Consider the following 27,666-nt stretch of genomic DNA (forward strand, 5'->3'; position numbering starts at 1 on the left):
AAGTGGGGGGGAGGTAAGATGGGGAGAGGGAGAGAGATTCAGGGAGGGGACAGAAGAGGGAGGGAGAGATATGGACAGAAGAAGTAAGAGAGGGAGAGATGGACATGAGGTTCGTGCTGGTGGGCCAGAAGGGGTGCTGCTGGACAGGGGGGGAGGTAAAAGGTAGAGAGATGGGCTGCTGATGGACAGGGGGAGAAGTGAAGGAGTGCTGCTGGACAGGGGAGACATAAAATGAAGGGAGAAGGCCCACTCCTGGACAGGGGGAGGTAAAAGAAAGGGAGAAGGCCCACTGCTGGAAAGGGGGAGCAGAGAAAGAAAGAAAGACAAACAGACAGAAAGCAGCCAAGGAGAAAGAGAGAAAGAAAGACACATACACATCTATTCTAGCACCCATTATTGTAACGGGCTTAAAGACTAGTATAAGTATATTTTTGAACTCTTTTGTGGTAGTCCTATTATTAAGTTTATATTATGTTTATATTTATTATGCTTACTACCAGTGGTGTACCAAGGGGGGGGGGCAGATGCTCAAGGCCCAGCAGACGAGGAGGCTGATCTTCGGGGTGCCCAGATGAGGGTAAGAAGCGGCGGAAGGATGCCCAATCACGTCGGGGGGGGGGGGGGGGGTGCTGGATCACAGGAGGAGCAATGCCGGTTCTCCGGGGGGGGGGGGGGGGGAACGCATCAAAGCGAGTTTCCATTATTTCCTATGGGGAAACTCGCTTTGATAAAAGAGCATTTTGGATTACGAGCATGCTCCTGGAACGGATTATGCTCGTAATCCAAGGTACAACTGTATTTTATTTCTGCCGGTCCATAGGTGTAAAAAGGTTGAAGAACACTGGTCTAGACTAGAGAACCACCTTAAGGAGGTGGGATATTCCAGGATGACCTCAGCAGGAGGGGGCGGGGTGAAATGCTCTGGGCATGCTCTGCTGTTTTCTCTTCCTTTGTCTGCACTGGGCTGCAAAGAACAGAAAGGATTCAGAACAAGAAGCAACTGGAAAACCTTGCCAGACCCAGTCCCCTTTTGCCAGAGGGGGAGTGGAGGGACTTGAACCCAAACCTTGAAAAATCAGCCCAGCCTCCTGTTGTTTGTTTGTTTGTTTTTTTACATGAACAGGGAAATCACCAGTATCGAGCCATCCCAGCAGCTGCAGAATTCAGAGGGAAATGTCTGCCCTGGTTTCTGATCAGGTAAGATTATTCTCTCTCCTCTTGTACACAGGATGCCAGCACTAAAAGGAAAACATTTCCCTGTGCAGCTCTTCCAGCCTTCCCTTTTCTTTCCTTGTTAGTCTATTTTAGAGCGAGCAGTAACCTAGTGCCACACCCCCCCCCCCCCCCCCTTTTTACTAAACCATAGTAGATATTTTTGCTCTGGCCCAGCGCGCTAAATGCTCTGACACTGCTCCGACTCTTATAGAATTTCCTCTGAGCATCGCAGCATTTAGCGCCCCAGACCGGAGTAGAAACCTTAACCTTTTGGAGGTAGGTTGCAGTACTCTGTCCTTGGGGGATCTAGTCCCAGGGATTTATGAGAATATTTTGTTTGTTCTTGGCCTTATTAATACATGGTAGGTTCAGGAACAGGGTCTGTCACTGATGCATTTATGCAGCCCAGGGCTGTGTGATGTTCCCAGCTGCATTAATGCATGTAAAAATAATGTGGGATTTCCTAACCTACAGACAGGAAACTGCAATTCACTTGTGGCAGGTTAAAGTCCCCCACTAACAGCCCTATCATTCCCACCATTCAGCCAGGTCTCTGTCCAATTCCTCCATCTGACTCCAAAGCTTACGAGATGTCATTTTTCCATGGCCCCTGTATTTCAGTCACTTTTCCCCTCCTTTTACTAAACCATGATAGCGGTTATTAGCGTAGGGAGCCGCACTGAATGCCCTGCGTTGCTCCAGATGCTTATAGAGTTCTATGATCGTCGGGAGCAGCGCAGAGCATTCAGCGTGGCTTCCTGCCCTAATACGGTAACCGCTGGAGACTTAAGGGAACAGAGTTCACTGAGTAATATAACGTACTAGAGCTCTAATCTCACTGACACCTCTATTAAACACAATAAAACTGTGGCTGAGGGTATCCTATTTGCTATTTCAGACATTGGTCACATTCAAGGATGTCGCTGCTTATTTCTTGGAAGTGGAGTGGAACATTCTAGGAGAATGGCAGAAGGAACTTTACAAGAAAGTCATCAAGGAGGTTCATGGGATCCTCCTGTCACGAGGTAAATACATCTTCTCTATCATCTACCACACAGGCCCATTAGGAAATCAGTGGGATAAATATCACAGTTACAATGTCCCATGAGCATCTGAAGTTTAGAACCTCACTTCTGATATCATCCCGTATCCAAAAGGAGCCAGTGAAAGGCTTCATCCATGGCCAGCAGGAGTCTGTCTCCCTTTTCTATAGAACAGTCCTCAGGACATATCAAGCCAGCCAGGTTTTCAGGATCCCCACAATGAATAGGCATGGCATAAATCTGCATGCTCTGTCTCCATTGTATAGAAATCTATCTCATGCCTATTCATTGTGGATATCTTGGAAACATGGCTGGCTTGGTGTGTCCCGAGGACTGTTTTGAGAAACCCCTGCTATAGAATTTAAAGTTTGTTACAGAAGACCAGGAGGAAGGATTACTGTTCAGATTTCTTTCTGAGAGCTAAAATCCTGTGTAAGAATTTGACATGTCAACTGTACTGTACAATGTGTAACCACCTTCGGATGGTAGCAGAGGTTACCTGGAAGGCTGACATCTGAAATACCTCCATTTAGGAGGACAATGCAGAGAAATATCTATACCAGCAAATCTCCAAGATTTAAGCATAATTAAGTGGCAGGTTGTACGTAAGAACAATGGATCCATCTAGCCCAGTATACTGTCTTCACAAATTTTCTTTTTGTGCATTGTGTCTCCCTCCTATATCCTTAGTGCCCCAGTGCCTCCTTCATATGCCCACAGTGCCTCCTTCTATGTCCTTAGTACCCCACTGCCTCCTTCCTATGCCCCCAGTGCCTCCTTCCTATGTCCTTAGTGCCCCATTGCCTCCTTCCTATGTCCTTAGTGCCCCTTCCTATGTCCTCAGTCCCCCAGTGTCTCCTTCCTATGCCCCAAGTGTCTCCTTCCTATGCCCCCAGTGTCTCCTTCCTATGCCCCCAGTGCCTCATTCCTATGTCCTTAGTGCCCCCTTCCTTCCTCCCCCCCAAGCCAACCTGTACCAGCTGCATTTAATTATTTCCCGCCATCCCCCGAAGCTGCGCCGAAGCCTGCCTGCCCCCAAGCCGACTCACCGCCGATTCCTCCTCCCCCCTCCTGGTCCGGCACCCGCCCATCTGTCCGTCCGCCGGCTCCCCGCCTGTCCGTCCGCTCCCTCTCTCCCAGATGGAAATGGATTCAAGAGGGAGGAATGTTGGACATGGTAGTGGAGGGAATGGAGGAAGAGATGTGGCATGGAGCAGGAGAGGGATGATAGAAGCAGAAATGTTGGACATAGGGCTGGTGGGAAGGGGCGAAAGATACTGCACACAGTCCAGGGGTTAAGAGAGGGAGAAATATTGGATGTGGCAGTAGAGGGGGGTGGGAGAGAGTCACCCTGGATCCCTCTCTCTCTTTTCCCACTCCCTTTGCAGCATGGGAGTGTATGAAAGAGAGAGAGATGTTACACATGGGGGTGGAGGAGAGTGGAAGAAATGTTGTGCAGGGGTGGGGTGGGGAAAAAGAGTGCACTTTGTGGTTACCATTGTGTATTATTAATAAGATTATATTGTGTGTATATGAAAAATGAATGGAAGAAATGGCATTTACAATTGGTACTATTATTATGGGGTGAGGTTTGGGGAGGAGCTTGGGCAGGTCTGGGGCAGGGTGTAGGGCGGTGCTTTTGGGCCCTCCCCTAAACAAAAAGCGATCTGCTGCCTATGCCTCCATGCACACTTCCATGCACTGCTTCTTCAGAGCAGGGAACAGATGGAATCTCCACAGGGTCTCTCTATATAATGAAATGTCATTTTCCTATTTCTTATTAACAGGATATTCAATTGTTAATCCTGATGTTATATTCAGAATTAAAAAGGAAGATGAGAACTATTTCACTCAGCACTTTGAGTGGGAGGGAAAAGGAAACCCACATGACCCCTTGAAGAGTAAGTAAATGTTTTGGATTTACAGGACTCTGTATTTTCAGAACACAGGAGATAAGTCCTGGACATCAAACATTTGAAGACGTGAACTTATTATTATATCCTTGGTGAATCCTTGTAAATGTGTTTCCTCATCACAGGCCTTCCGATTGTAACGTCTGTGTTCTCGCTGAGTGTTAAGCAAGAGGAAGATCTCTCCTTCATGGATCCTCCTGATTCGGAGACATCTGAACAGATTCACTCTCTTATAACAAGTAAGTATAAAATTCCTCCTGCACATCTTCACTAAGGTCAACCAGGACCATTCAGTACTTTAATGCTGAGGGGGATAAAACGTCTTCATCCTCTCTTCTTCTCATGGTCTGTGTCCTTACTTTGGAGACGGAGGAGGCAGATGATAAAGATGGGTCAGACCTGTACAACCCTTCATCCTAGTGTCATGGGGCTGAGAAATCTGTGTTGTTAAAAGAAATGGTGGTGAGGAGGAGGCTTCTCTGTTATGGAGGGAACATGGCTGATGAACAGGATGAAGTTCCAAAGGCGTTTTTGTATTGCTGGTGGATTAGTGTAAATCACAGTTCACAATGCAGTTTACACTAATGCCTTGGGCAAGTCGATTAATCCTCCAGTGCCTTGGGATAGCCAGGATGATGCAGGCAATCTCACCTCATTTGTGGCCTGCTGTGGAAACAACCATCCTACTTGTGGCAGCCCCATAAGCCATTCACACCTTACTGCTTGTGTGCAGTACGGTACCGTTGACTACTAATAGGTTGAACTACTATAGATGTTTGTGTATGGGACTTCCAAAAAAACAACCTAAATGCCCCCAGCTATCCAAAATATGGCCCCAAGATTGCTGACAGAGAAAGAGTTACATTGTATTTCACTAATTTCGAGATCTTTACAATGTCTACCGATTAGATTAATTCTAAATTCAAAGCGGTTTTACATAATATATAAAAACAAAGAATAGAAAGGCATACATTAAAAACAAATTACAGTGGACCCTTGGTTTACGAGCATAATTCGTTCCAGAAGCATGCTCGTAAACCAAATTGCTCGTATATCAAAGCAAGTTTCCCCATAGGAAGTAAGGGAAACTCGCTTTGATTGGTTCCACCTTCTCCCCCCCCCCTGAGGCTACCGGCGCTGCTCCATTTCCCCCCCCTTGAGGCCACCAACGCTGCTTCATACCCCTCCCCGCGATCCGGCATCCCCCCCTGTGAACCGGCATCCTTCCCCCCCGCTCGCTTATCTAAGTTTGAGAAATCATTCACTGCTCTCATTCATCCAAAACCTAAACCCCCTGCGACTAGGGGTTTCAAACCTTCTACATCTTATCAGCGGTGTTATCCACCAAAGCCATCTTATTCCAGACTGACGCCTAAGAAACAACCACAGCAACCACATCTCCCCATACTACAAGAAACTCCACTGGCTACCTATTGAGGCCTTTGCTTCAAGACCCTCCTTGGCACTGCACCCACCTACCTCCTGAAACACCTCACCCTACAGGACAAACTCCGCTTTTCTCGCACTACCTTACTGTTCACATTTCCTACTCCCAAAGGATGCAAATTTAAAAGATTCTTCAACAGGACCTTTCAAGCAGGGTCCTGGAACAGCATCTTAAGCGACTTAATCCTGAATGCACCCACATCCCATTCATTCAGAAAAATCACTAAAAACCCACTTATTTGGCAAATTTATCTGATCCTCCAATCCTGCTCTTCTCTTACCTCCTCTTACTCGCCCCCCTGATCACACTCTACCACTCCGGTCACTCAACTGTTTCCCACTCCTTCCCAATTCTTTCTAATCGGATGTAACCTCGCTGTTCTTATAGCGGTTGAATACCGTCTTGAACTGAAAAGATATGACGGGATATAAATAAAGCTATATTATTATTATTTGAAGGGGGTCTGCAGGGCTCTCAGAGTTCTGTCTTCTCGCTTAGAGACACTGCGATATGTGATTCTGGCGGTTCAGCCAGGAGAGTATTTAGCCTTTCTCGACCTGACTGAGGCTGCCTTGCATGTTCCAATCTGGGCCTCCCATCAGCGCGCTCCTTCGTTTTGCGATCTTGGGTCAGCACTATCAGTTCTGTGCACTTCCTTTTGAATTGGCCACCACTCCCTGGACGTTCATCAAGGTTCTGGTGGTCATCGCGGTGGCCTTGCGGACAGAGGGCATTCTGGTGATTCCCTACCTGGACAACTGGTTGATTCATGCAAAGTCGTTCCAGGAGATCACCCAGGTCATGGCTCGGGTAGTGGAATTCCTACAGTCTCTGAGATGGGTTGTCAACCTTGCCAAGAGCCGGTTGGCCCCCTCGCAGCGCCTGGAGTATCTTGGTTGTGTTCGACACCTCATTGGGGAAGGTCTTTCCTCCCAGAGGCACGGGTAAGCAATTTGCAATCTCAGATTCGCCTGCTTACAGCATCCCAGTGTCCTCGGGCAACAGGATTTCCTCCAAGTCTTGAGATCGATGGAGGCTTTTCTCAACGTGGTAATGTGGGATCGGGCCCACATGTGTCCTCTTCAGTATGCTCTGCTTCGGAGGTGGTCGCCCCAGAGGCACAGTCTAGTTTTCCCTCTTCCTCTGCAGGGCTTGGCTCACTGCAGTCTTCGTTGGTGGCTCCAGACCTCCAATATTGTTCAAGGGATGAGTCTGGATCAGCTACAGTGAACGGTGCTCTCATGGATGTCAGTCTCCTTGGTTGGGGAGCTCAGTATCTAGGTCACTCAGCTCAGAGCACCTGGTCCATGACGGTGGTGTCTTGGTTGATCAATGCTCTGGAGTCCAGAGCCTTCCGTCTGGCGCTGTTAGCCCTCCACTTCTTCTTGATGGACAAGTCGGTCCAGATTTTGTCGGACAATGCCACGGCGGTGGCCGATGTCAATTGTCAGGGGGGCACCAACAGCACTCAGGTGGTGCAGGAGGTGGCTCTGCTCATAGTCTGGGCAGAGTCTCATCTCGACCTCCCACATAGCTGGAGTGGAGAATGTTCAAGCAGACTTCCTCAGTCGTCATGTGCTAGCTCCCAGAGAGTGTTGTCTCAGCCATGTGGCTTTTCAGTTGATAGTGCAATCTTGGGGTCAGCCCCTTGTGAACCTGATGGCCATGAGGGTAAACACCAAAACACCCCACTTCTCCAGTCATCGCAGAGACGGTCAGGCCGAGGGCCTGGATGCTCTGGGTCAACCATGGCCAGCGGAGGGGCTGTTGTATGTATTCCCTCCATGGCCATTAGTGGGCAGAGTTCTACTCCACATTGGTAGTCACCCAGGCTTGTGGTTCTGGTGGCTCCAGATTGGTCCTGACGTCCATGGTATGCGGATCTGGTGCAGCTTCTGGTGTCATATCCTCTGCCTCTTTCGCCCGATCTTCTGATTCAGGGCCCCATTCCCCTGTTCGATCTGGCTCCCTTTTATGTCTTACTTCTTGGCTTTTAAAAGGGAACGCCTAGGTAGAAAGGGGTATTCAGATAAAGTGACCTTTCTCTTGGGGTCCTGCAGACTTTCCACTTCTCGGGCTTATGTGTGTGTTCGGCATATATTTGAGGAGTGGTGTACGACACAGGGAGTGGTCTCTTCTCACGCTTCCCTGCCTACCATCTTAGAGTTCTTGTAGGATGACCTGGACAAGGGCCTGGCTTGGTCTTCTCTCCGGGTTCATCTTGTGGCCCTGTCAGCCTTTCGTGGGTTATTACGGGGTCAGCATCTGACTGCCATTCCTGATGTTCGCTTTTTGTGGGCAGCCAAGTTGCTTGGTCCTCCCGTGTGACCGTCTGTTCTCTCTGGGGATTTGAATCTGGTTCTATTCAGGCTGGTGCACCCCCCATTTGAGCCTTTGAGTGCTTGCTCTTTGAAGGACCTTATTCTTAAGGCAGTCTTTTTGGTGGCTATTACTTCTGCTAGACGTGTTTCGGAGCTGCAGGCTCTCTCTTGTAGGTCTCCCTTCCTCGAGTTTTCTAGGGAGAGGGTCATGTTGAGGCCTATTCCTTCCTTTCTGCGATAGGTAGTTTCTCATTTTCATGTCAATTGGTCTGTGGTGCTCCCAGTCCTGGGTAGTCGGACAGGTTCTGAGCAGAAACAGTTGCGCAAATTGAATGTTGGTCGGGTCTTTCGCATCTACTTGCAGAGGACTCGGGAGATCAGGAAATCAAATCATCTTTTTGTCCTTCTAGCGGGTCCTCGTAGGGGGATGGTGCTTCCAAAGCTACCATTGCGTGCTGGATCAAGGAGACTATTGCTTCCGCTTATTTTCTTCAGAAAAAGACTGTTCCAAAATTTCTCAGGGCCGATTCCACTCGGGGTCAGGCAGCTTCTTGGGCTGAGTCTTCGCTGATGTCTCCAGTGGATATTTGTAAGGCAGCGGTCTGGTCTTCTCTACATTCCTTTGTCAGACACTGCCATGTGGACGTTCAGGCGCGTTGGGACATGGTGTTCGGTGAGCGTGTTCTGGTGTCGGCTGTTTGGAAGTCCCACTTATGATGGGGACTGCTTTGGTGCATCCTGCGCTTGTAATATTAACCTATACTGGTCTGGAGAGTTGTTAAAGAAGAAGAAATTAGGTTCTTACCTGCTAATTTAGTTTCTTTTAGCCTCTCTAGACCAGCATAGGATCCCACCCTGTCTATTGTCATGTTCTTGCGTGCAGATATTCATTTTTCGGTCGGTTTCTAGTATTTTTCTAGGGCTGGGGAGATTAAGAACAGCAGCTGTGGCTTGGCTGGCATAGCTGGCAAGCTGTTGAGACTTTTGCTATTTGCATTTGTTCCTTTGCATTTTCCAACAGCGTTCCTGTTTTTATTTGTTGATACTTCTGTTCGGAGTCCTGTTTGTTTTCTGTATTTAGTTGTTAGTTCTGCTTGGCTATTCGGCAGACTGAGGTAATTAGGGAGCGGTCACATGATATGTATTCCAAAGTTTTGTCTCAGACTCCACCTGCTGGTCATGATAAGATATATACCCGCTTGTAAGATTAACCTATGCTGGTCTGCAGAGGCTAAAAGAAAGTAAATTATTAGGTAAGAACCTAATTTCTCCTTAGAGAATAGTTAAGCTCTGGAATGCGTTGCCAGAGGATGTGGTAAGAGCGGTTAATGTAGCTGGTTTTAAAAAGAGTTTGGACAAGTTCCTGGAGGAAAAGTCCATAAAGTGCTATTGAGTCCATAAAGTGCTATTAGGGTTTTTGCCAGGTACTTGTGACCTGGATTGGCCTCCGTGAAGGTGGGATGCTGGGCTAGATGGACCATTGTTCTTATGTTCTTATGATGTTGTATGTTTATGTTTGATGAAATCTTGTGCATATTTTGTAAACCACCAAGAATAGTAGATTATAAGAACATAAGAATAGCCTCCACCACCTCCCTTGGGAGGGCGTTCCAGGCATCTACCACCCTCTCTGTGAAAAAGAATTTCCTAACATTATTACCACTACTTATCATTTCTGTGGCGGTGCCAGACACATGAAGTGCTGTACATTACATTAACCAGTTCCTGCTCAACAGACGGAAATAAAGGTCAGTTGGGGTAGAGAGTAAGACTTCCACCCCACAACCATAATTTATGCCCTCTAGTTTTACTATGTTCCATTCTCAGGAAAAAATTTGGTTCTACAAGATTAATACCTTTCAAGTATTTAAGCGTCTCTATCATATCTCCCCTGTCCTTTCTCTCCTCCAGAGTATACATATTTAGGTCTTCTAGTCCCTTCTCATACATCTTTTGGTGCAAGCCCCATACCATTTTCATCGCCTTCCTCTTGACTGCTTCAAATCTTTTTACATCCTTAGCCAGAAATGACCTCCAAAACTGAACATAGGGCTAGATTCACTAACCCTCCGATCCGTGTGCAATCCGTTTCCGTTTGCATGCAGACCGATGAATTCACTAAAGGCCTGCATGCAAATGAAGACGATCGTTGGCATGCCCCTAGCCAACTGCACAGATCGCTAAAGCCCGGCAGTAGTGTCAGGAGAAACAGCCTCCTGTCACTGCTGTCAGGGATCCTGCCGGCTTTTTAAATTTTTTTTTTTTAAATCGGGCAGATATTTTGCGTGTTTTACACACACAAAATATCTGCCTGATTAAAAAAAAAAATTGAACCCCCTTCCTCCCCGAACCCCACAAAAAATTGGCCTCGCAGCCTCCTCTCTGCTTCCCTGAAGCTCTGCCCCGACTCTCCTGCTCTCGCACTGAATCTCTCCTGCCACCCTGCTCTCGCCCCGAATATCTCCTGCCCTTCCCGCACTAGGAGCCCGTGGTTTTAACCCATGGGTTAAAGCGGGTTAAAACCACGGGCTCCCTTGTCTACACAAAGGAAAAAAAAGGAAAAAAAAAAAAAAAAAAGCTCAGTTACCAACAGGTCTGCAGCATTTGGGTTTGCCAATAGTATAACCCGATTCAAAATAGCCAAGCAATTGTTAGTGGCTATTTTGCATGGGGTTTTGCTAATTTGCATGGGAGGGTCGAGATTGGATCGCTACAGGCTTTAGTAAATGGGGTTGGAGGGAAATTTGGTTGCAAAGGGCTCGCAAACCAATCGGTACACGATCGGTTTGCTTAGTGAATCTAGCCCATAGTTCTCCAAGTGGAGCCTCACCAATGCCCTGTACAGGGGCATCATCCACACCTCCTTTCTTCTACTGGTTACACCTCTCTCTATACAGCCCAGCATCCTTCAGCCACCTGGTGGCAGAGCCTAGGAAAACATCATAATTCTGAGCACTTAAAATGTAGGCCGGGGTGACTTTTCTAAACATATTATAATATCTTTTTCATATAACAGGTGCCCATAATGTCAAGCCTGATATTTTAATTCGATTTGAGCAAGAGAGATTCAAGACTGAGCCCCAGGAATCTGAAGAAAGAGGAGTTCTGACCATCACAGGTGCACGTGAGGAACTGCAGGAAGCAGGTGATGTAACTTAGATTAAAGCAAGAAATGGGGTAATGCAAACCTTTTCTTCAAGAAAGACACCTCCTCTGGCCCAGGCACTGATAGAATGAGGTGTTATAATCACTGCCCCTGCTTCTAACCTATGTTATGAAGAGGATTTGTTACTTCTAGCTCCCTTAATTCTACTTTTCTCCTTTCCTTATTAGATCTGCCTTTATGCCATTCATTCCTTGTCTTTCTCTTGTTCTCCCCCATCTTCTATCAACACTTACTGTCTCTCATCAGAGAAATTTGAGCCCTAAAAAGGCTTCTGGTCCAAACACCAGCAGTGAAACATCTTCCAAGCCTTAGCAAAGGCTGTGACCATAGCTGGCTTTTTAGATCATAAGGGGATAGCTATAACCTCCTCTGAATAACCTTTCCTGCTTAGGTCTGTGTGTTCAAGAACCATACCGTAAGCTCCAAGCATTCTAAATAGAGAATGACACAGGGACTGTTTACCGCGGTAAACCGTGGTCACTGCAGGAATGGGGATAAGACCTTTCACCGCCCCGTGGAAGCAGTGAAAAGTCTTGCTCCTGTGGTAAATAAATTGCGCCCATGTCATACTCTACATCTCCTTCCCAGCTCCTCTTGGGCCTATTTTACCTTCAGGAGCCAGCCATGCCACGATGAAGACAGAAGGAACCCAAAACCAAAGCCTGAAACCAATGTGATTTGAAGAATAAAATTACCAGACAACAAAAGATAGAAAAAAAAAATTTATTTTATATTGTGTGATTAGAATATTTCAGATTTGAAATATGTATCCTGCTAGAGCTGGTATTAGACATAACTGCAAAGCCCAGGCTGTGCTTCTTTAGCTTCCAGCTGGCTTAGGGCTCTCTCTCTGACCAGGGGGCAGTTGCCCCAGTTGCTCTCCCCTAACACTATTCCTGCCATGTGTGACTGAAGTATTCTGTCAGCTTGATTTTTCTATGTAGCATTCTGTAGTAATTTGGTTTGTTCACTTTACACAATAGTGGAGGGGATATTTGTGAAAGGGAAGGGAGACAGGGGTTTTGTTGATCCTTGCTCTATATTATTTGTGTTTATAAAATGACAATAGTACAGAATAGTCTCTTTTTATACTTTAATAAAATAAGTTCAGTATAAAATCATAACTATTCGAGGCTTGTGCAGGAGGGATCTGACAGTTTGCAGGACGGGGACCGGGACCGAGCTGGCAGGGACAGGGATTGAGCTCAAGGGCATTGGGCAAGGACGGGGACTGAGCTCGTGGGGACGGGGCAGGGATGGGAACAAGCTCACGGGGTCAGGGTGGAAACGGTGATAAATTTTTTTCCCTGTGTCATTCTCTAATTTTAAACTCTCTAGGGCAACTGGACTTTAAGAAAGCAGCACTGGGTGAATTGGCAGCCTGAAGTACTTGTCCTGCTGTAGCCGTACCTGATTCACATACCATATGCAGCATGGCCAATCTGGAGCTATGAGAATCACCACTCCTTGGTGGGTTGTTATTTCTTTGAATAAGCTACGAAGGAAATACGTACAACTGTTTCTGTGTTGGTCACAGTTGTACCAAGGCATCTATGCCAGTGCTTCCTGGCTCTACTTTGTAGCTGAAGAAACGAGAAGTCTTCTCATTGTCTGCTGACACCATTAAATTGAACTTTTTTAGCACTCTCCAGACCGGTATAGGATCTTACAAGCGGGTATATATCTCATCATGACCAGCAGGTGGAGACTGAAACAAAACTGTGGAATAGTATATAATAGGTACCTTCCCCTATTCATATCAGTCTTCTTTCAGTCTCAGCAGGTGTGAGGAGCTGTACCCATCTCCCTTGGTAGGGCTGTTGGAATTTGTTTAGGAATCCTGGTCCCCGTTTTTGTGCCGGATTGAGCTTGGGTGGGCCCTGTTTGGGGGTCTGTCTGACCTCGGAGGTGTCAAACCCAGTAAGTCTTGTGCTGGGTCCCTTTCCCCCTTTCCTCAACCCCCCCAACATTTTTTTTAGAGGTGCCTCAGCAGTAAGCCTTACCCCCGAATTCAAGCAAGGCATACTGTTTTGAGAGCCAGAGGAGTCTGTTCTGTTAAAAAAAAAAAATCCTAAGGGTTGCTTTCCCTTTGAATTTGCTGTATTTTACTGTATTTTTCAACTAACTGGCACTTTTTTCTTAGCTAGGTCGCGTGTGGAGCAATGAGCACTTTGCAGGGGAAAAAGTGCTCATTCTGCTCCAGACGTGAGGCACTTGTGGCCAGCCTGTGCAAGCGGTGTACAGGCCGGTGTGGTAATGGAGCTCCATTGGCAGCCGCTGCAGATGTCCAGAGCTCCCCGCCGCTAGTGCCTTGCGAGTCGGCTGGGAGCAGTGGGGAAGTCCGGTCTGCCGAAGGTGAGGGTCAAAAGGATTCCCTTACCGCCGGTTCGGCTGGCGACTCCTTCTCAGCTGTTTCTTTAACAACTGATGCCAGCTTGTCTGCTTTAGTGGCTGGGACAATTCAGGCTTCTCAGCCGCTACAAGCCCTGGAGGGGTTGTTTTTTGCGGGATCTTCACCATTTTTGCAGACAGGCACCTCCATTTTGTCTTTAAATTCAGGTGACCTTCCCCCTGTAATGGAAAAACAAGGGCAAGTTTCTGCTGGGTCCCCTGCTGTGGCAGGGAGTCCCAAGGGACCCCCGGGGGATTTGTCCCCTGATTTAATTTTTGCTTTTTGCAGAGGCTATTTTCAGGGGGACTCGGGGGGGTCCCCCTCCTCCCCACCCCCTGTGGCTTTGCCTCTCTCTACGCCTTTGATGTCCCCTCTTCCTCCTCCCTCGTCCAAGCGCCCGAGGGTGTCTTGGGACGAGGGTTTGTGGTCAGAGGAGCGTGTCAGCCTGGATGAGGATCTGGACCCTTTTGAGGAGTTCCAGGATCCTCTCAAGGGGACGGTCACTGGTGGTGGGGCATCTGGTTTCCCCACTTTCTGGCGAAGAGGCATCAGTGGTGCACCTATTTCAGAGGGATGAGCTGCCAGACCTGATTCAGCAGGTCTCTTCGGTGCTGCGTTTCAAAGAGGTACCACCGGAGATCCCGTGTGTGGAGCACCCTCTTAGGGGGATCTGCGCTGCTTCCTGCTCTTTTCCTATGCATCAGGATATTCGGGATCTTGTCCTGACGCAGTGGAATACGCTGAAGGCGCCGTTTTGGTTGGCGCACACCATGGCTTGTTTGTATCCCATCCCGGAGGGGGATAGGGCAACCTTGAAGGCGCCAGTGGTGGACGCGGTGGTCTCGGCGATTGCTAAGCGGCATACTGTACCTGTTGATGGCGGTTTTGCCTTGCGGGACTCTGAGGAGGTAAGTTGGAGACCATTCTTAAACAGAATTTTAAGGTCTCGACCTTGGGGGTCCAGGCGGCTATTTGTGGGGGGCTGGTGGCTTGTGCCATTTTTCGGTGGGCTGAGCATATCCTGGATCGTGAGTCTGATGACTGGTCCTTGGTGGATCAGGAGGTGGCAAAGATTGAGATGGCTGCCTCGTTCCTCTAGAATGCCCTTTATGACTTGGTGTGGACATCGGCCAAGTCTATGGCTTTTGGAGTGGACGCGCGTTGTACCTTGTGGCTCTTGCTTGGTCGGCGGATGCCGCGTCCAAAACTAAACTCACTAAATTTCTCTTTCGGGGGTCCTTTTTATTTGGAGAGGATTTAGATAAGTTGGTTCAGACTCTGACGGACTCTAAAGTGCCCCTCCTGCCTGAGGACTGTGCCCACCCGGCGGCTCGGAGTGGCACTGCCGAGGAGTATCTGCTGGAGTTCTGCCGCTAACACCCTGGCTGTGGGGCTGCTATTTTTCCGGCTTAGGGATTTTCCCAGGGTCGTTTCTATCAGTACATGCAATCCTTTTGGGGGGCCCGTCGGGGGGCTGGGAATCCCTCCACCGGTTCCCCCACTACCCATCCTGCCCAATGACTCCTTGCCAGCACCCCCTCTGGTTCCGGTGGGTGCCCAGCTGTGCAAGTTTTTCCCCAAATGGGTTGCAATCATATCCAATCAGTGGATCCTGGAGGTGGTGCGGGACAGATATGCTCTGGAGTTTGCCCACTCTCTGCTAGATCTTTTTCTAGCTTCTCCATTTTTGGGTGGTATGGAAGATGCAGGCCTTTTGCCAGACCCTTCAACGCTTGCTAGATCTCAAAGCGGTTGGTCCAGTACCCCCTCAGGAGTGCGGCACCGACAGGTACTCAATTTACTTTGTGGTGCCCAAGAAGGACGGAACCTTTCAGCCCATCTTAGATTTAAAAGGGGCCAACCAAGCTCTCAAAATTCCCCGTTTTTGCATGGAGACACTGCGATCTGTCATTCTGGCGGTTCAGCTAGGGGAGTATCTGACTTCTCACGATCTGATGGAGGCCTACTTGCATGTTCCAATTCGGGCCTCCCATCAGCGCTTCCTTTGCTCTGTGATCTTGGGTCAGCACTATCAGTTCTGTGCGCTTCCTTTTGGTCTGGCCACGGCACCCCGGACGTTCACCAAGGTTATGGTGGTCTTCGCGGAGGCCTTGTGGACAGAGGTCATTCTGGACGACTGGTTGATTTGTGCAAAGTTGTTTCAGGAGAGAACCCGGGTCACGGCTCGGTTGGTAGAGTTCCTGCAGTCGCTGGGATGGGTGGTCAACCTTTCCAAAAGTCAGTTGGCCCCATCTCAGCATCTGGAGTACCTTGTGTTTCTATTCGACACCTCCTTGGGGAAGGTCTTCCTCCCAGAAGCCAGGGTAAGCAAATTGCAATCTCAGATTCACCTGCTTATGGCATCCCAGTGTCCTCGGGCGCAGGATTTCCTCCAAGTCTTGTGGTTGATGGCGGCATCCCTAGACATGGTGAGGTGGGCACAGGCCCACAAGCGTCCTCTTTAGTATGCTGTGCTTCAGAGGTGGTCACCCCAGAGGCAGAGTCTGAATTTCCCTGTTCCTCTGTGGGGCGTGACGTGCTGCAGTCTCCGTTGGTGGCTCCAGACCTCTTCTTTTGTTCAAGGGACGAGTCTGGATCAACCACAGTGGAAGGTGCTTCTCACGGATGCCAGTAGCCTCAGTTGGGGAGTTCAGTGTCTAGATCACTCAGCTCAGGGCACCTGGTCCACGGAGGAGACATCCTGGTTGATCAATGTTCTGGAGACCAGAGCTGTCCGTCTAGCGCTGTTAGCCTTCCGTTCCTTCTTGACAGGCAAGTCAGTCAGGTTTCTGTCGGACTGTGCCACGACGATGGCCTATGTCAATAATCGGGGGGGGGGGGCACCAAGAGCACTCAGGTGGCGCAGGAGGCAGCTCTGCTCATGATCTAGGCAGAGTCTCACCTTCTGTACATCTCCACCTCCCACATAGCCGGGGTGGAAAATATTCAAGTGAACTTCCTCAGTCGTCACGTGCTAGATCCCAGAGAGTGGTATCAGCCACGTGGCCTTTCAGTTGATAATGCGGTCTTGGGGTCAGCCCCTCATGGACTTGATGGCCATGAATGTCAACACCAAAACACTCTGCTTCTTCAGTTGTCGTAGAAACAGTCAGTGGGGAACTCCTCAGATAGATCTCTTCGCAGCTCCCTACAACCACAAACTGCCTCAGTTCTGCTCCAGGATCTATTCTCCTCATCGCCTAGAGACAGATGCTTTTCTTCTGGAATGGACGAATCTCTTCCTGTATGCATTCCCAAGACTCTTGTCAAGTTGAAGAATGAACATGCCACCATGATTCTGATTGCTTCTCGGTAGCGGAGACAACCTTGGTACTCCCTTCTACTTCAACTCAGCAGCAGGGAGCCATACCTTCTACCAGTTTTTCCTTCTCTGCTTACACAGAGTCAGGGATCTCTGCTTCATTCCAACCTGCAGTCTCTACACTTGACAGCTTGGTACCTCTCAACATAACTCCTCTTCAGTTTTCTCAATCTGTGAGAGACATTTTAGAGGCTTCTAGGAAGCTTACCACTAGACAATGCTATCACCAAAAATGGACTAGATTTTCTACGTGGTGTTTTTCTCACGATAAGGAGCCTCAACATTCCTCCTTATCTTCTGTTTTAGACTACCTTTTGCACTTATCCACCTCTGGCCTCAAACCGCCTCCAGTGGTTTGGGACCTCAATGTTGTTCTTACTCAATTGATCAAGCATCCATTTGAACCAATGTCTACGGCTCATCTGAAGTATCTCACTTGGAAAGTGGTGTTTCTCATTGCCCTCACTTCTGCTCGAAGAGTCAGTGAGCTGCAAGCTTTAGTTACTGAACCACCTTTCACTGTGTTCCATCATGACAAGGTGGTTCTCCGTACTCATCCTAAATTCCTACCTAAAGTGGTTTCGGAATTTCATCTCAACCAATCCATTATTCTTCCAGTGTATTTTCCAAAGCCTCATTCTCATCCTGGAGAATCAGCACTTCATACTCTGGACTGTAAACGTGCTTTGGCCTTCTATTTGGAACGCACCAAACCGCACAGAACTGCTCCTTGATTTTTTTTCTCCTTCGATCCAAATAAGTTGCGACATCCTAGCTTTAAGCATACCATCTCCAACTGGATGGCTGCTTGTATCTCTTTCTGCTATGCCCAGGCTGGATTACCCCTACAGAGTAGAATCACAGCCCATAAGGTAAGAGCAATGGCAGCTTCGATAGCTTTCTTCAGATCTACACCTATTGAGAAAATTTGCAAGGCTGCTACTTGGTTCTCAGTTCATACTTTTACGTTACACTATTGTCTGGATGTTTTCTCCAGACAGGATGGCCATTTTGGCCAGACAGTATTACAAAATTTATTCTCCTAACTTGCCAACATCCCATTCTGGTTAGCTTGGAGGTCACCCATATGTGAGAATAGGCTGCCTGCTTGTCCTGGGATAAAGCACAGTTACTTACTGTAACAGGTGTTATCCAGGGACAGCAGGCAGCTATTCTCACAACCCACCCACCTCCCCTGGTTAGCTTCTCTGCTAGCTATCTGAACTGAGGAGACGCGCCTTGTGCTGGGTGGGAAGGCACTTGCGCTTGCGCAGTGCGGCTGACTCGAAATTTCTAGTTTCTACAAGCAAGTCTGCTTGCGAGGCTTCCGCATCGGGGCTCCGTCGATAACATCACCCATATGTGAGAATAGCTGCCTGCTGTCCCTGGATAACACCTGTTACGGTAAGTAACTGTGCTAAATTGCAGCTCTGTAGAGCCGCCCATGGCCTGAATATGACCAAACAGAGCAAGGAACTCTTGCTGATCACCCGGAAAATTTAGCTCCCCCTACCAAACAGCGGCAATTGTGTCGATGGGACCCATAGTCAAAGCCGCCCGCAACACCTGATACCAGGTAGAAAGTTTATTCATGGCAGGTGGTATCAAGAAAAATTGTGCATCCAGGGGACCACAGAGCCAAACGACTCCCCATTTCTGCTGTAATGAAGGATAGTAGTGGCGCCCGCATCTGGAATACTGTGTCCAGTACTGGTCGCCGTATCTCAAGAAGGACATGGCGGTACTTGAGGGAGTCCAGAGAAGAGCAACTAAACTGATAAAGGGTATGGAAAACCTCTCATATACTGACAGACTGAAAAAGCTGGGGCTGTTCTCCCTGGAAAAGCGGAGACTTAGAGGAGACAAGATAGAAACCTTCAAGATCCTGAAGGGTATAGAAAAGGTAGACAGGGACAGATTTTTCAGATTATGGGGAACCATAAGTACAAGGGGGCACTTGGAGAAATTAAAAGGGGACAGGTTTAGAACAAATGCCAGAAAGTTCTTTTTCACCCAGAGGGTGGTGAATACATGGAACGCGCTTCCGGAGGCTGTGATAGGCCGGAGCACGTTACAAGGCTTCAAAGAAGGTTTGGATAGATTCCTAGAGGATAAAGGAATTGAGGGGTACAGATAGGAGTAGAGGTAGGTCATAGGGATAGTCTGGGACCACTGCACAGGCAATGGGCCTGATGGGCCGCCACGGGAGTGGACCGCTGGGCGAGATGGACCTCTGGTCTGCCTCAGTGGAGGCAACTTCTTATGTTCTTATATGCCCCAAAATGTTTCGATGGCATATCCCACCGCTTCTGAAGCTGGGCAAAGGTAGGGAATACTCCTGCCCCACCTTCATCCCACATGTCTCGCAAGGTCGTACACCCCCTATGCTCCCAGTCCTGGAACCAGGAAGGACCCATCCCTGGGAGGAAGGCAAGATTACCACACAAAGGCAGCATTACCGACACATCAGGTGTTTTCAGCTGCTTTCTCCGCCACCACTGCCATGCTAAGTAAAGCGGTTGCAGGAGACGCAGTTTAGGGGATTCCCCTGGAACCACCGATGATTGCATATGTAATAAGGCCAAAAAAGAATGTGCACACAAGGAAGCGAGCCACACCCCTGGGGAGTACTTGAAATGACCCGTCCACCCCTCATGGAGAAAACAAAATAAAGCCGCTACATTGTAAAGTCGGATATTTGGAAGGTTCAACCCGCCCCGGGGTCTGTCCAACACTAGCTTACTGTAGTTAATGCAAGCTCTTTTGTGGCACTAAATGAACGTAGATATAATGGAACGGAAGGCCTTCTCATCCCCGGTGGTAATCCAAACAGGGAGAGTCTGCAATGGGTACAATAGCTTCGGCAACAGAACCATTTTGGTCAAGGCCACCTGGCAGCTCCTTCCATGTGGTACAAAGATCCTTTATTTAATCAATATTATTCTCTTTCATAAAAAAACATCCTTGTACATTACATAAATTTGGTTCAGGACACTGAAGGTTGTTATGTGATTTGGGCAGGGGTCTTTTTTGGGGGAAAAAATGTCTTTTGCTCTCTCTATGTTCCTAACGTATACTCTCATAGATTCTTTTCTGTATTAGTGGCTGCTCTCACTCCTTTTCCAGAGTATCAGCTGGTGCTGGGTGGGGTTTTAATATTACCGCCGACCCCCTCATTGACTGTAAGCCTCCCAAGCCTAGGATGAAAGGAGGAGAACACAAAGGGGTGAATTTTGTTACACGTCAGCTGGGCCTAGTGGATCTGTGGCGTATGCTCCATCCTGACAAATCTAATTTCACTTATCATTCTCTAGCCCATAATGTACGTAGTCAATTGGACTATTTATTAGTGGCCCCTTCCCTTTTTTCCTGGAGTAAAAAGATGATCAAAGATGGTGTCCTGTCTGATCATCACTTGGTCTGGATGGAGCTGCTTAACTCACAGGTGTCACAAAGGTCGCACATTGGCTGGCTTATGAATCCCATTTTGTATGAGGATGAAGAGTTCCGTGTTTTTCTTAGTCAGCAATGGGACTCTTACGTAGAGGACAATCCTGCTTCTGATGTTTCGGAAGTGATGTTTTGGGAGGCCAATAAAGATGTGTTACGAGTAAAATACTTGAGTATACTATGCGGAAAAGGAAGGCTCAAGATCAGGCACTGTTGGACTTAGCACAACGTTTGGGAGTATGAGGGAGGACCTCCACAAATCTGGTGCTATAAGATGTCAAATTAATGATTTGCTGGCTGAGAGAGCCCTTAAAGATATCCAGCTGTACAAGTACTGCCTGCATTGTTGGGGAAATAAGGCAGGTAAATTGGCCTCACTGGTTATTAAGAGAGCTCAAAAGCGCCTTATTTCTAAAATCAGGGCCCCGGATGGGAGTGAGATGACGACAGAGTTTTTTTGACTTTTACCAGGCTTTGTATGACCGGGGGACTTGTGACACAGAACCGAGGGATGCTTTCTTTCGGGACCTCCACCTTCCGACTTTTGGGGCAAGACCAACTGGATGTGTTGAGCGCTCCTGTGCAGGGGCTGGAAATTCAGAAGGCTATTCAGGCCTTGAAGCTAGCTAAAGCACCTGGGCCTGATGGGCTCGGCTCTGAATACTACAAGCTGTTGGGGGCTCGGGTGGTGGGTCCTTTTTTTAAGCCCTGTGTGGGGCTCTCTGTAGGGGGGAGTTGCCCCCGCATAGGCTTACCCATGCCCATATTGTTGTTCTACCAAAACTGGGTAGGGCGGAAGACCAGCTGGGGTCCTACCAGCCCATTTCATTGCTCAATGAAGACATCAAGCTGTTCGCGGCTATTATGGCTGCTCGTTTAGGTCAGGTTTTGCCTTGCCTGGTACATCCGGACCAAGCTGGATTTCTACTGGGATGTTATTCTTCTGCTAATGTCCTGCATGCACTTTCAGTGTTGCAGAATCCTGAGCTTTTGGGGGGGGAATCCTGGCCAGCAGAACACCCTTATTGTTAGTCTGGATGCTGAAAAAGTGTTCGACAAGGTTTTGTGGGACTACCTGTTTTGGGTTTTGCCCCAGTTGGGCATTCTGGGGAGTTTTCTGGCTGGGATCCACTCCTTAAATGCTCAACCTACTGCACAGATTTTGGTAAATGGGGAGCTCACCTCTTTTTTTACCTTAGCTAGAGGTATGTTGCAGGGCTGCCCACTTTCTCCTATGTTATTTGTTTTGGCCTTGGAGCCTTTGGCAGCAAAAATTTGCAAGCACCAGACCTATGCTCATCTTTTTAGGAGATGCGGTAACCGGAGTTCCTCAGTTGATATAGCTTATTCATCAATTTGATGCTTTTCCGTACTGTGGATTAAGTTTGATAAATCGGAGGCATTAGCAGTCAACTCTCATTGCGTCCTGTGGTAGGATCCTACTTTTCCATTGCAGTGGTCCAAGGGTACGCTTAAGTATTTGGGGGTATATTTGCACATGGATCCTCGGGTGGTTTACCGGAAGAATGTGCTTGATAAATTGGACGCCATTAGAGCCCTGTGTAAGCGTGGATGGAGTTCCCGATATCGTTTCTTGGCCGTATTGCCCTTATCAAAATGGTCCTTCTACCTAGGCTGCTCTATCCTCTTCAAATGGTACTGCTCTGGATTAAACAAACAGATGTGCAGGCTTATAAAGGAATTGTTTCTTCTTTTATTTGGCGCTCTTGTCAGGCGAGAATTAGCTGGTCAGGGATCATTATTGGGGCAGCGCAAATCCCCCTGATCTGCGTCTTTACAATATTGCTGCTTTATTGCAATGGGTGCATGAGGTACATTCGGGAGTTTCTAAGTTCACTCTGGTAGGGTTTTGGCATCTCTTCGTGGCTCCGGTGTCAATCTTTAATATTTTGTTGAATGGAGCCGGGACTTGTGCCTCTATGCTTTGGCCCTTGCGTGATGCTGGTGGTGGTTTTCTTTGGGGGGCGCGGTGGGCCCCTCACCCTTTTTGGAGTATGTGGACAACCCTAGGTTCCCTGCTGGCTCATCGCATGCAAGTTTGTAGGGCAGGTTGTTGAGCTGGGTTCGGGGGTGGTCCCCTCTTTTAAAACTTATTAGGACCATTGGGGATGGAATGAGGGGTCGGTGCTAGCATATCTCCAGCTTCACAGTTACTGTTTGGCGCTTGGGACATCTGATAGTTTGTTGCCTACTTTTTCTCCCTTGGATCAGGCTTTTCTTTCTGTTGCCTTTGAATTTAACACACTATCAGGGTGGTACAAGTTAGGAGAGACATGGAAGCCTACATGGATCTTGTACTGGCTGGCGGAGGATTTGCGTTCAGAATTGGGAGAGGCGGTTACTGCTGAGGAGCTGGCTTTGTGGAGTGTGCGAGGGCCTCCCCAAATGTGGGTTTACAGGAGGTACATCTTAATATCCTGCATAAGGCCTATATTATGCGCTGTAAAGGGCATAAGATGGGGTTATGGCTTGATGCCTGCTGCCTCATTGCCCAACTCTCCGGGGCACATTGGTGCATCACTTTTTGGAATGTTCTCTTGTGGGGACATTGTGGGAGCATGTGCTTCAGGTACTGAAGAGTATTATTAGGCAGTCCTTAGAATGGTCTTACGGGCTCTGCTGTTGGATGTCACAGGTCCCCTGATAGAGGCTGGCATTGCAGATCCTCATCGGCACTTTCTCTTGGTGGCTCTGGGATCACTAAAAAACTTATCCTACAACACTTGGTGGGAGATGTGTGTCCTACAGTCCAACAGTGGCGAGCTAGCATGTCTCAGATGGCGAGTTGGGAGAGACAGCATAGAAAGGGTGCAACTAGTTGGAAATCTGTGGCTTACCTGGATTGCTGGAGTTCCTTTTAGAGCGGGTTAGAGTCCTGGGACGCACCGGGGGGGGGGGGGGAGAACCTTTTTATAATCAAAAGTTGGAATTTGCATGGGAGATACTCATATCAGAGCACCTGAACATTTTTGTTGTTTCTTGTTATCTTGAGATATTGCCCTCTGTTGCTTTTTGGTTGGACTCTGTATTTTTTTTCTGTGCATTGTTCTTTAATAAATATAATTAAAAAAAAAAAAGAATGAAGAGAATTACAGAAGATACTGGAGGAGAGGACTAGATGTCCAGAACCAGTAAATGAGATCAGGCTAGTCTTTCTCTTTCTTCCCGTGCTATTGTCCACCTGTACATGTCTACTTGTAACACCTTTTTTTGTTATGTGGCATGTGAAGACTAAGCAAAGCAAATGTTTTTAAAGATTACTCAATAACTGTATAATCTATGTGCATAATTCTCGGTTTTATCCAACAGATGATGGATTTGGGAACAACAGTAAGAGAATGAGAAAGGGTAATGGGCAGCAGATGAAGGAATGGAAACTTAAAGATCTTTCCAGAGACAGCACAGATCCTTTAGCTGATTGTGTGGGAGGTATGAGTAAAGTAACACCACCCAGCAAGAAAGAAAACCTTCAGAATAGAACCAGACCAAATGCATGTACTAAAGAAGAGAGAAATTCCAACTATTTCTCCAATCATGCACAAAATCAGAGACTCAATGGAGAGAAACCGTTTCAGAGAACTGCAAATGAGGAAAGATTGTCTGAGAATTCAGAACTTACAGAGGAAAAAGAAATTTACAAACACAAGTCCTTCCAATGTACTGAATGTGAAAAATGTTTTACATATAAAGCACAACTTATAATTCATCAGAGAGTTCACAAAGGGCGAAAACCATCAAAATGTTCTGTACGCAATAAAAGCTTCAGTCAGACATTTCAACTGAAAAGTCATGAATTAACAAATACTAGAAAGAAACAAGTGTATGAAATGAAACTCCAGGAAGCAAAGCTTTTTAAATGTTCAGTATGTGAAAAAAACTTCAAACAAAAATGTAAACTCAGAATTCATGAAAGAATCCACACTGGAGAAAAACCATATAAATGTTCTCATTGTGATAAAAATTTCAATCAAAATTGTAATCTCAGAAAGCATGAAAGAATCCACACTGGAGAAAAACCATATAAATGTTCTCATTGTGATAAAAGCTTTAATGAAAAAAATATCCTCAGAAGTCATGAAAGAATCCACACTGGAGAAATATTATATAAATGTTTTCAATGTGATAAAAGCTTCAATCAAAAACATAACCTTAAAATACATGAAAGAATCCACACCAGAGAAAAACCATATAAATGTTCTCATTGTGATAAAAGCTTCAATCAAAAAAATATTCTTAGAAGTCATGAAAGAATCCACACTGGAGAAAAGCCATATAAATGTTCTCATTGTGATAAAAGCTTTAATCAGAAAAATAACCTTAGCAGTCATGAAAGAATCCATACTGGAGAAAAGCCTTATAAATGTTCTCAATGCAATAAACATTTCAATGACAAACGAAAACTCAGAGTTCATGAAAGAATCCACACTGGAGAAAAACCATATAAATGTTCTGAATGTGATAAAAGCTTCAAACAACAAGCTCACCTCAGAACTCATGAAAGAATCCACACTGGAGAAAAGCCATTTAAATGTTTTCGATGTGATAAATGCTTCAATCAAACAAGTACTCTGAGAACTCATGAAAGAATCCACACTGGAGAAAAACCTTATAAATGTTCTCGATGTGATAAAAGCTTCAATTATACAAGTAGCCTTAGAATTCACGAAAGAATCCATACTAGAGAAAAACAAGATACATTTTAAATGTGATAAAATCTTCACTTACTTAGAGAGCCTCAGAATTCATAAAATAATCCACACTGAAGAAAAAAATCATATATCCATTCCGATGAAAGCTTTAATTTACTACTACTATTAATTATTTCTATAGTGCTACCAGATGCACGCAGCACTGCATAGAGTCATAAAGAAGAAGAAAACAGTCCCTACTCGAAAGAGCTTACAATCTAAACAACAAAGACAGACAAACAGGATGTCATGGATACAGTTAAGGGGAATGGATAATCAGAAATAATGAAAGAATCAGGGGACAAGATGGTGTTAACAGTCTACTTTCCGACTGTGTTGAATTATATTTCCTTTTTGGGTGTGTACCTTTCCTCTACTGATGAAATTGAAGGGGAAGGCACGGTCTTACCCTGCAGTCACATCAGAACCTTCCATAGCCTGGACCAATGGACAAGTTTCTCACCTCATCTGCTGTGAAGTTACCGGAGCTGAAAATGTCATGCTGCCAACTGTCAAGGGGAAGTAAAGTCAACCTTGAACCCAGAGGAGCAGTCTATCCCTTCAGATCCAGTATCATTCTTTGGTTCACTGTCCAGGCAGGTGCTTGCTGATGATGCAGGCAGGTGCCTGGTGGCAGGGGCAGTGTTTTCATCGGAGGCCCTGAAACCACTGGAAGAGCAGCTACAACTTTATCAGCAATACCAGCTAGTCTAAAGGAGGAGTTTTAGGATGAACTGCCCAGTGGAGAGAGATTTGAAGTCACAAAGAGACTTATTTTTGTGCTAAAACTGACTTTAATTATCTTGGATACCTTTTGGGAGACATTTGCTAAATTGTCCCTTTCTCAAAAGTTCTCATTGATTGCCTTAACCCAAAAGTCAATAGATAACTATGTGAGTTTGGAATAGAGAGTTCTTTCTCTTGAAGAGAATGTTTCTACTGTTTAAATGATTTCAAATGCAGTTTCTAAACATCATGGAGCTTTTATTACAGATTCTGCAATATTACATCATAAGATTGAAAATTTGGATAATGTTATATGGAGGAAACCTTGTATTTTATTAATTTTCCAAAGATTCCATCAGTTAAACATTATTTTTGGGAGATTTTGGAGATTGCTGAGCAGTCTTCCCCCTACCCCACCCCACCCCACCCCATCCTTGTCTAGAGTTGACTATATTCCACCATTTGTGAAAAAGGAAGAGGGATAATTAGGAACTGTATGCTCTGAAATCACCTCTGACTTTAAATGTTACTCAGCTTTTAGAAAAAGATGATATAGAAGCCATGCCTGCATGGATTGTCAATTTTGAACTGGAACCAGATAGAGACTTGATGTTAAAGTTATTGTGGGTTTTTTTTTGGTAATACAACTGTCTTTTTAAATTGCATGGTACAGGTTGAATGAGTGAAAATATATTTCCTTTTGGTTTCCTTATTCTACTGTATTGGCGCTCCTGTTTCTGTATCAAAATGATTGTCTCGGAAAATTAATCTATAATTGTGAAAAAAATTAAAAGAAAAAGAAATCATAAATCTATATGTGTTCTAAATGCAACACTGACTAGAATCCATGATGGCTAGGTGTAAGAAAAATAGAAAGCTCAGTGTAGCATGGGTTGATTATAATAAATTGCCTTAAAATGTGCAAAATTAAATGCTAAATTGATTAAGCACATTAAACTTCATCACAAAAATATGGTGATTCTCATTCCTAATCTCAGGATCCAGCAAGAAAAACAATATTTATGAACATGGACTGCAAGAAAACAATCATTTCAAACTATGTAAAAACTAATAAACCATCTACAGAGCTAGAGCTGGGTTCTGTGCTAAGTTCCTCGATTATTGAATTTCAAGCTCTTTTAAATGTGGGATGGGGTTGGGAAAGAAAATTGGCGATGGTAAGGGCATCGGTGCCAGCTCTGTGGATGCCCTGAGCACCCCCAATAGTTTTAGGACCTCACGTGACCCCCCTGTGGCCTATGCATCTTTTCCCCTTCCGTCCCCCTTCCTCCCTTCCCCTCACCTTCCTGCAGTAGCTCCCAAGGGGGTGTTCCAAGGGCATCATGTAAGCTCGTACTACATTAAACTACACTGGCTGTCTGTGGAAGCAAGGGTCATCTTCAAGTTCGCCTGCCTAAACCATAACAGGTTCACCCCCAATCTATTTGTCTCATCACTTCGAATTTCCAGGCACAACTTGCACATGTAGCGCTTACTTGTTCACGTTTCCATCCCTAAAGGGCTGTATCTACAAGAGATTCCTTGAAAGAACATTATCATTCCAAACAGGCAAATGGAATAAATGTCTAACCAACTTTATTTAAAATGCAGTCTTTGATAAATTTCTCTGACTCCACCTCTGCCTGGATGTACTTTTACTCCTTTTCCAGACAAATATGATTAATCTTAACATGCAAATGTAATTTTGAAAGTTTTATCGCTGTCTGTATACAGTCTCTTCTGTAAACTGCTCTGAACTGTTCGTGGTATTGCGGTATATAAAAATTAAGTTATTATTATTATCATCCTGAATTTGTTCTGGCAGCAGCAGCGTTCACAATTCGCTGCTGTTGTTGGCTTCAGGCTTTCCTCTCTGCCGGGTCCCATCTACTTCCTGTTTCTGTGAAGGCAGGACCTGGCAGAGAGGATGACCCGAAGCTGACAAAAGCAGCAAGTTGTGAA

The 27,666-nt window shown here is 46.4% G+C and overlaps 1 protein-coding gene and 1 pseudogene across 1 annotated transcript; one reads left to right on the forward strand and one right to left on the reverse strand.

The window, feature by feature from the left end:
* LOC117367670 overlaps positions 1-27,666 on the reverse strand; it is a 92,361-nt pseudogene that overhangs the window by 32,893 nt on the left and 31,802 nt on the right.
* Positions 961-27,513, forward strand: LOC117367652 (zinc finger protein 2-like). Its single transcript, XM_033960429.1, has 6 exons — positions 961-1,197; positions 2,114-2,240; positions 4,046-4,159; positions 4,297-4,410; positions 10,956-11,084; positions 23,600-27,513. The coding sequence occupies exons 1-6, from the start codon at positions 1,174-1,176 to the stop codon at positions 24,991-24,993; spliced, it is 1,902 nt and encodes a 633-aa protein (XP_033816320.1). The 5' UTR covers positions 961-1,173; the 3' UTR covers positions 24,994-27,513.

Source organism: Geotrypetes seraphini, chromosome 10 (assembly GCF_902459505.1).
Source record: "Geotrypetes seraphini chromosome 10, aGeoSer1.1, whole genome shotgun sequence".
Classification (NCBI taxonomy): Eukaryota; Metazoa; Chordata; class Amphibia; order Gymnophiona; family Dermophiidae; genus Geotrypetes; species Geotrypetes seraphini.

Excerpts from the sequence above, each read along its gene's own strand:
- LOC117367652 (XM_033960429.1), top strand. The coding sequence starts at position 1,174 with ATGTCTGCCCTGGTTTCTGATCAG. Across the intron at positions 2,241-4,045 it reads TGGGATCCTCCTGTCACGAG|GATATTCAATTGTTAATCCT; the intron begins GTAAATACATCT and ends TCTTATTAACAG. Across the intron at positions 4,411-10,955 it reads GATTCACTCTCTTATAACAA|GTGCCCATAATGTCAAGCCT; the intron begins GTAAGTATAAAA and ends TTCATATAACAG.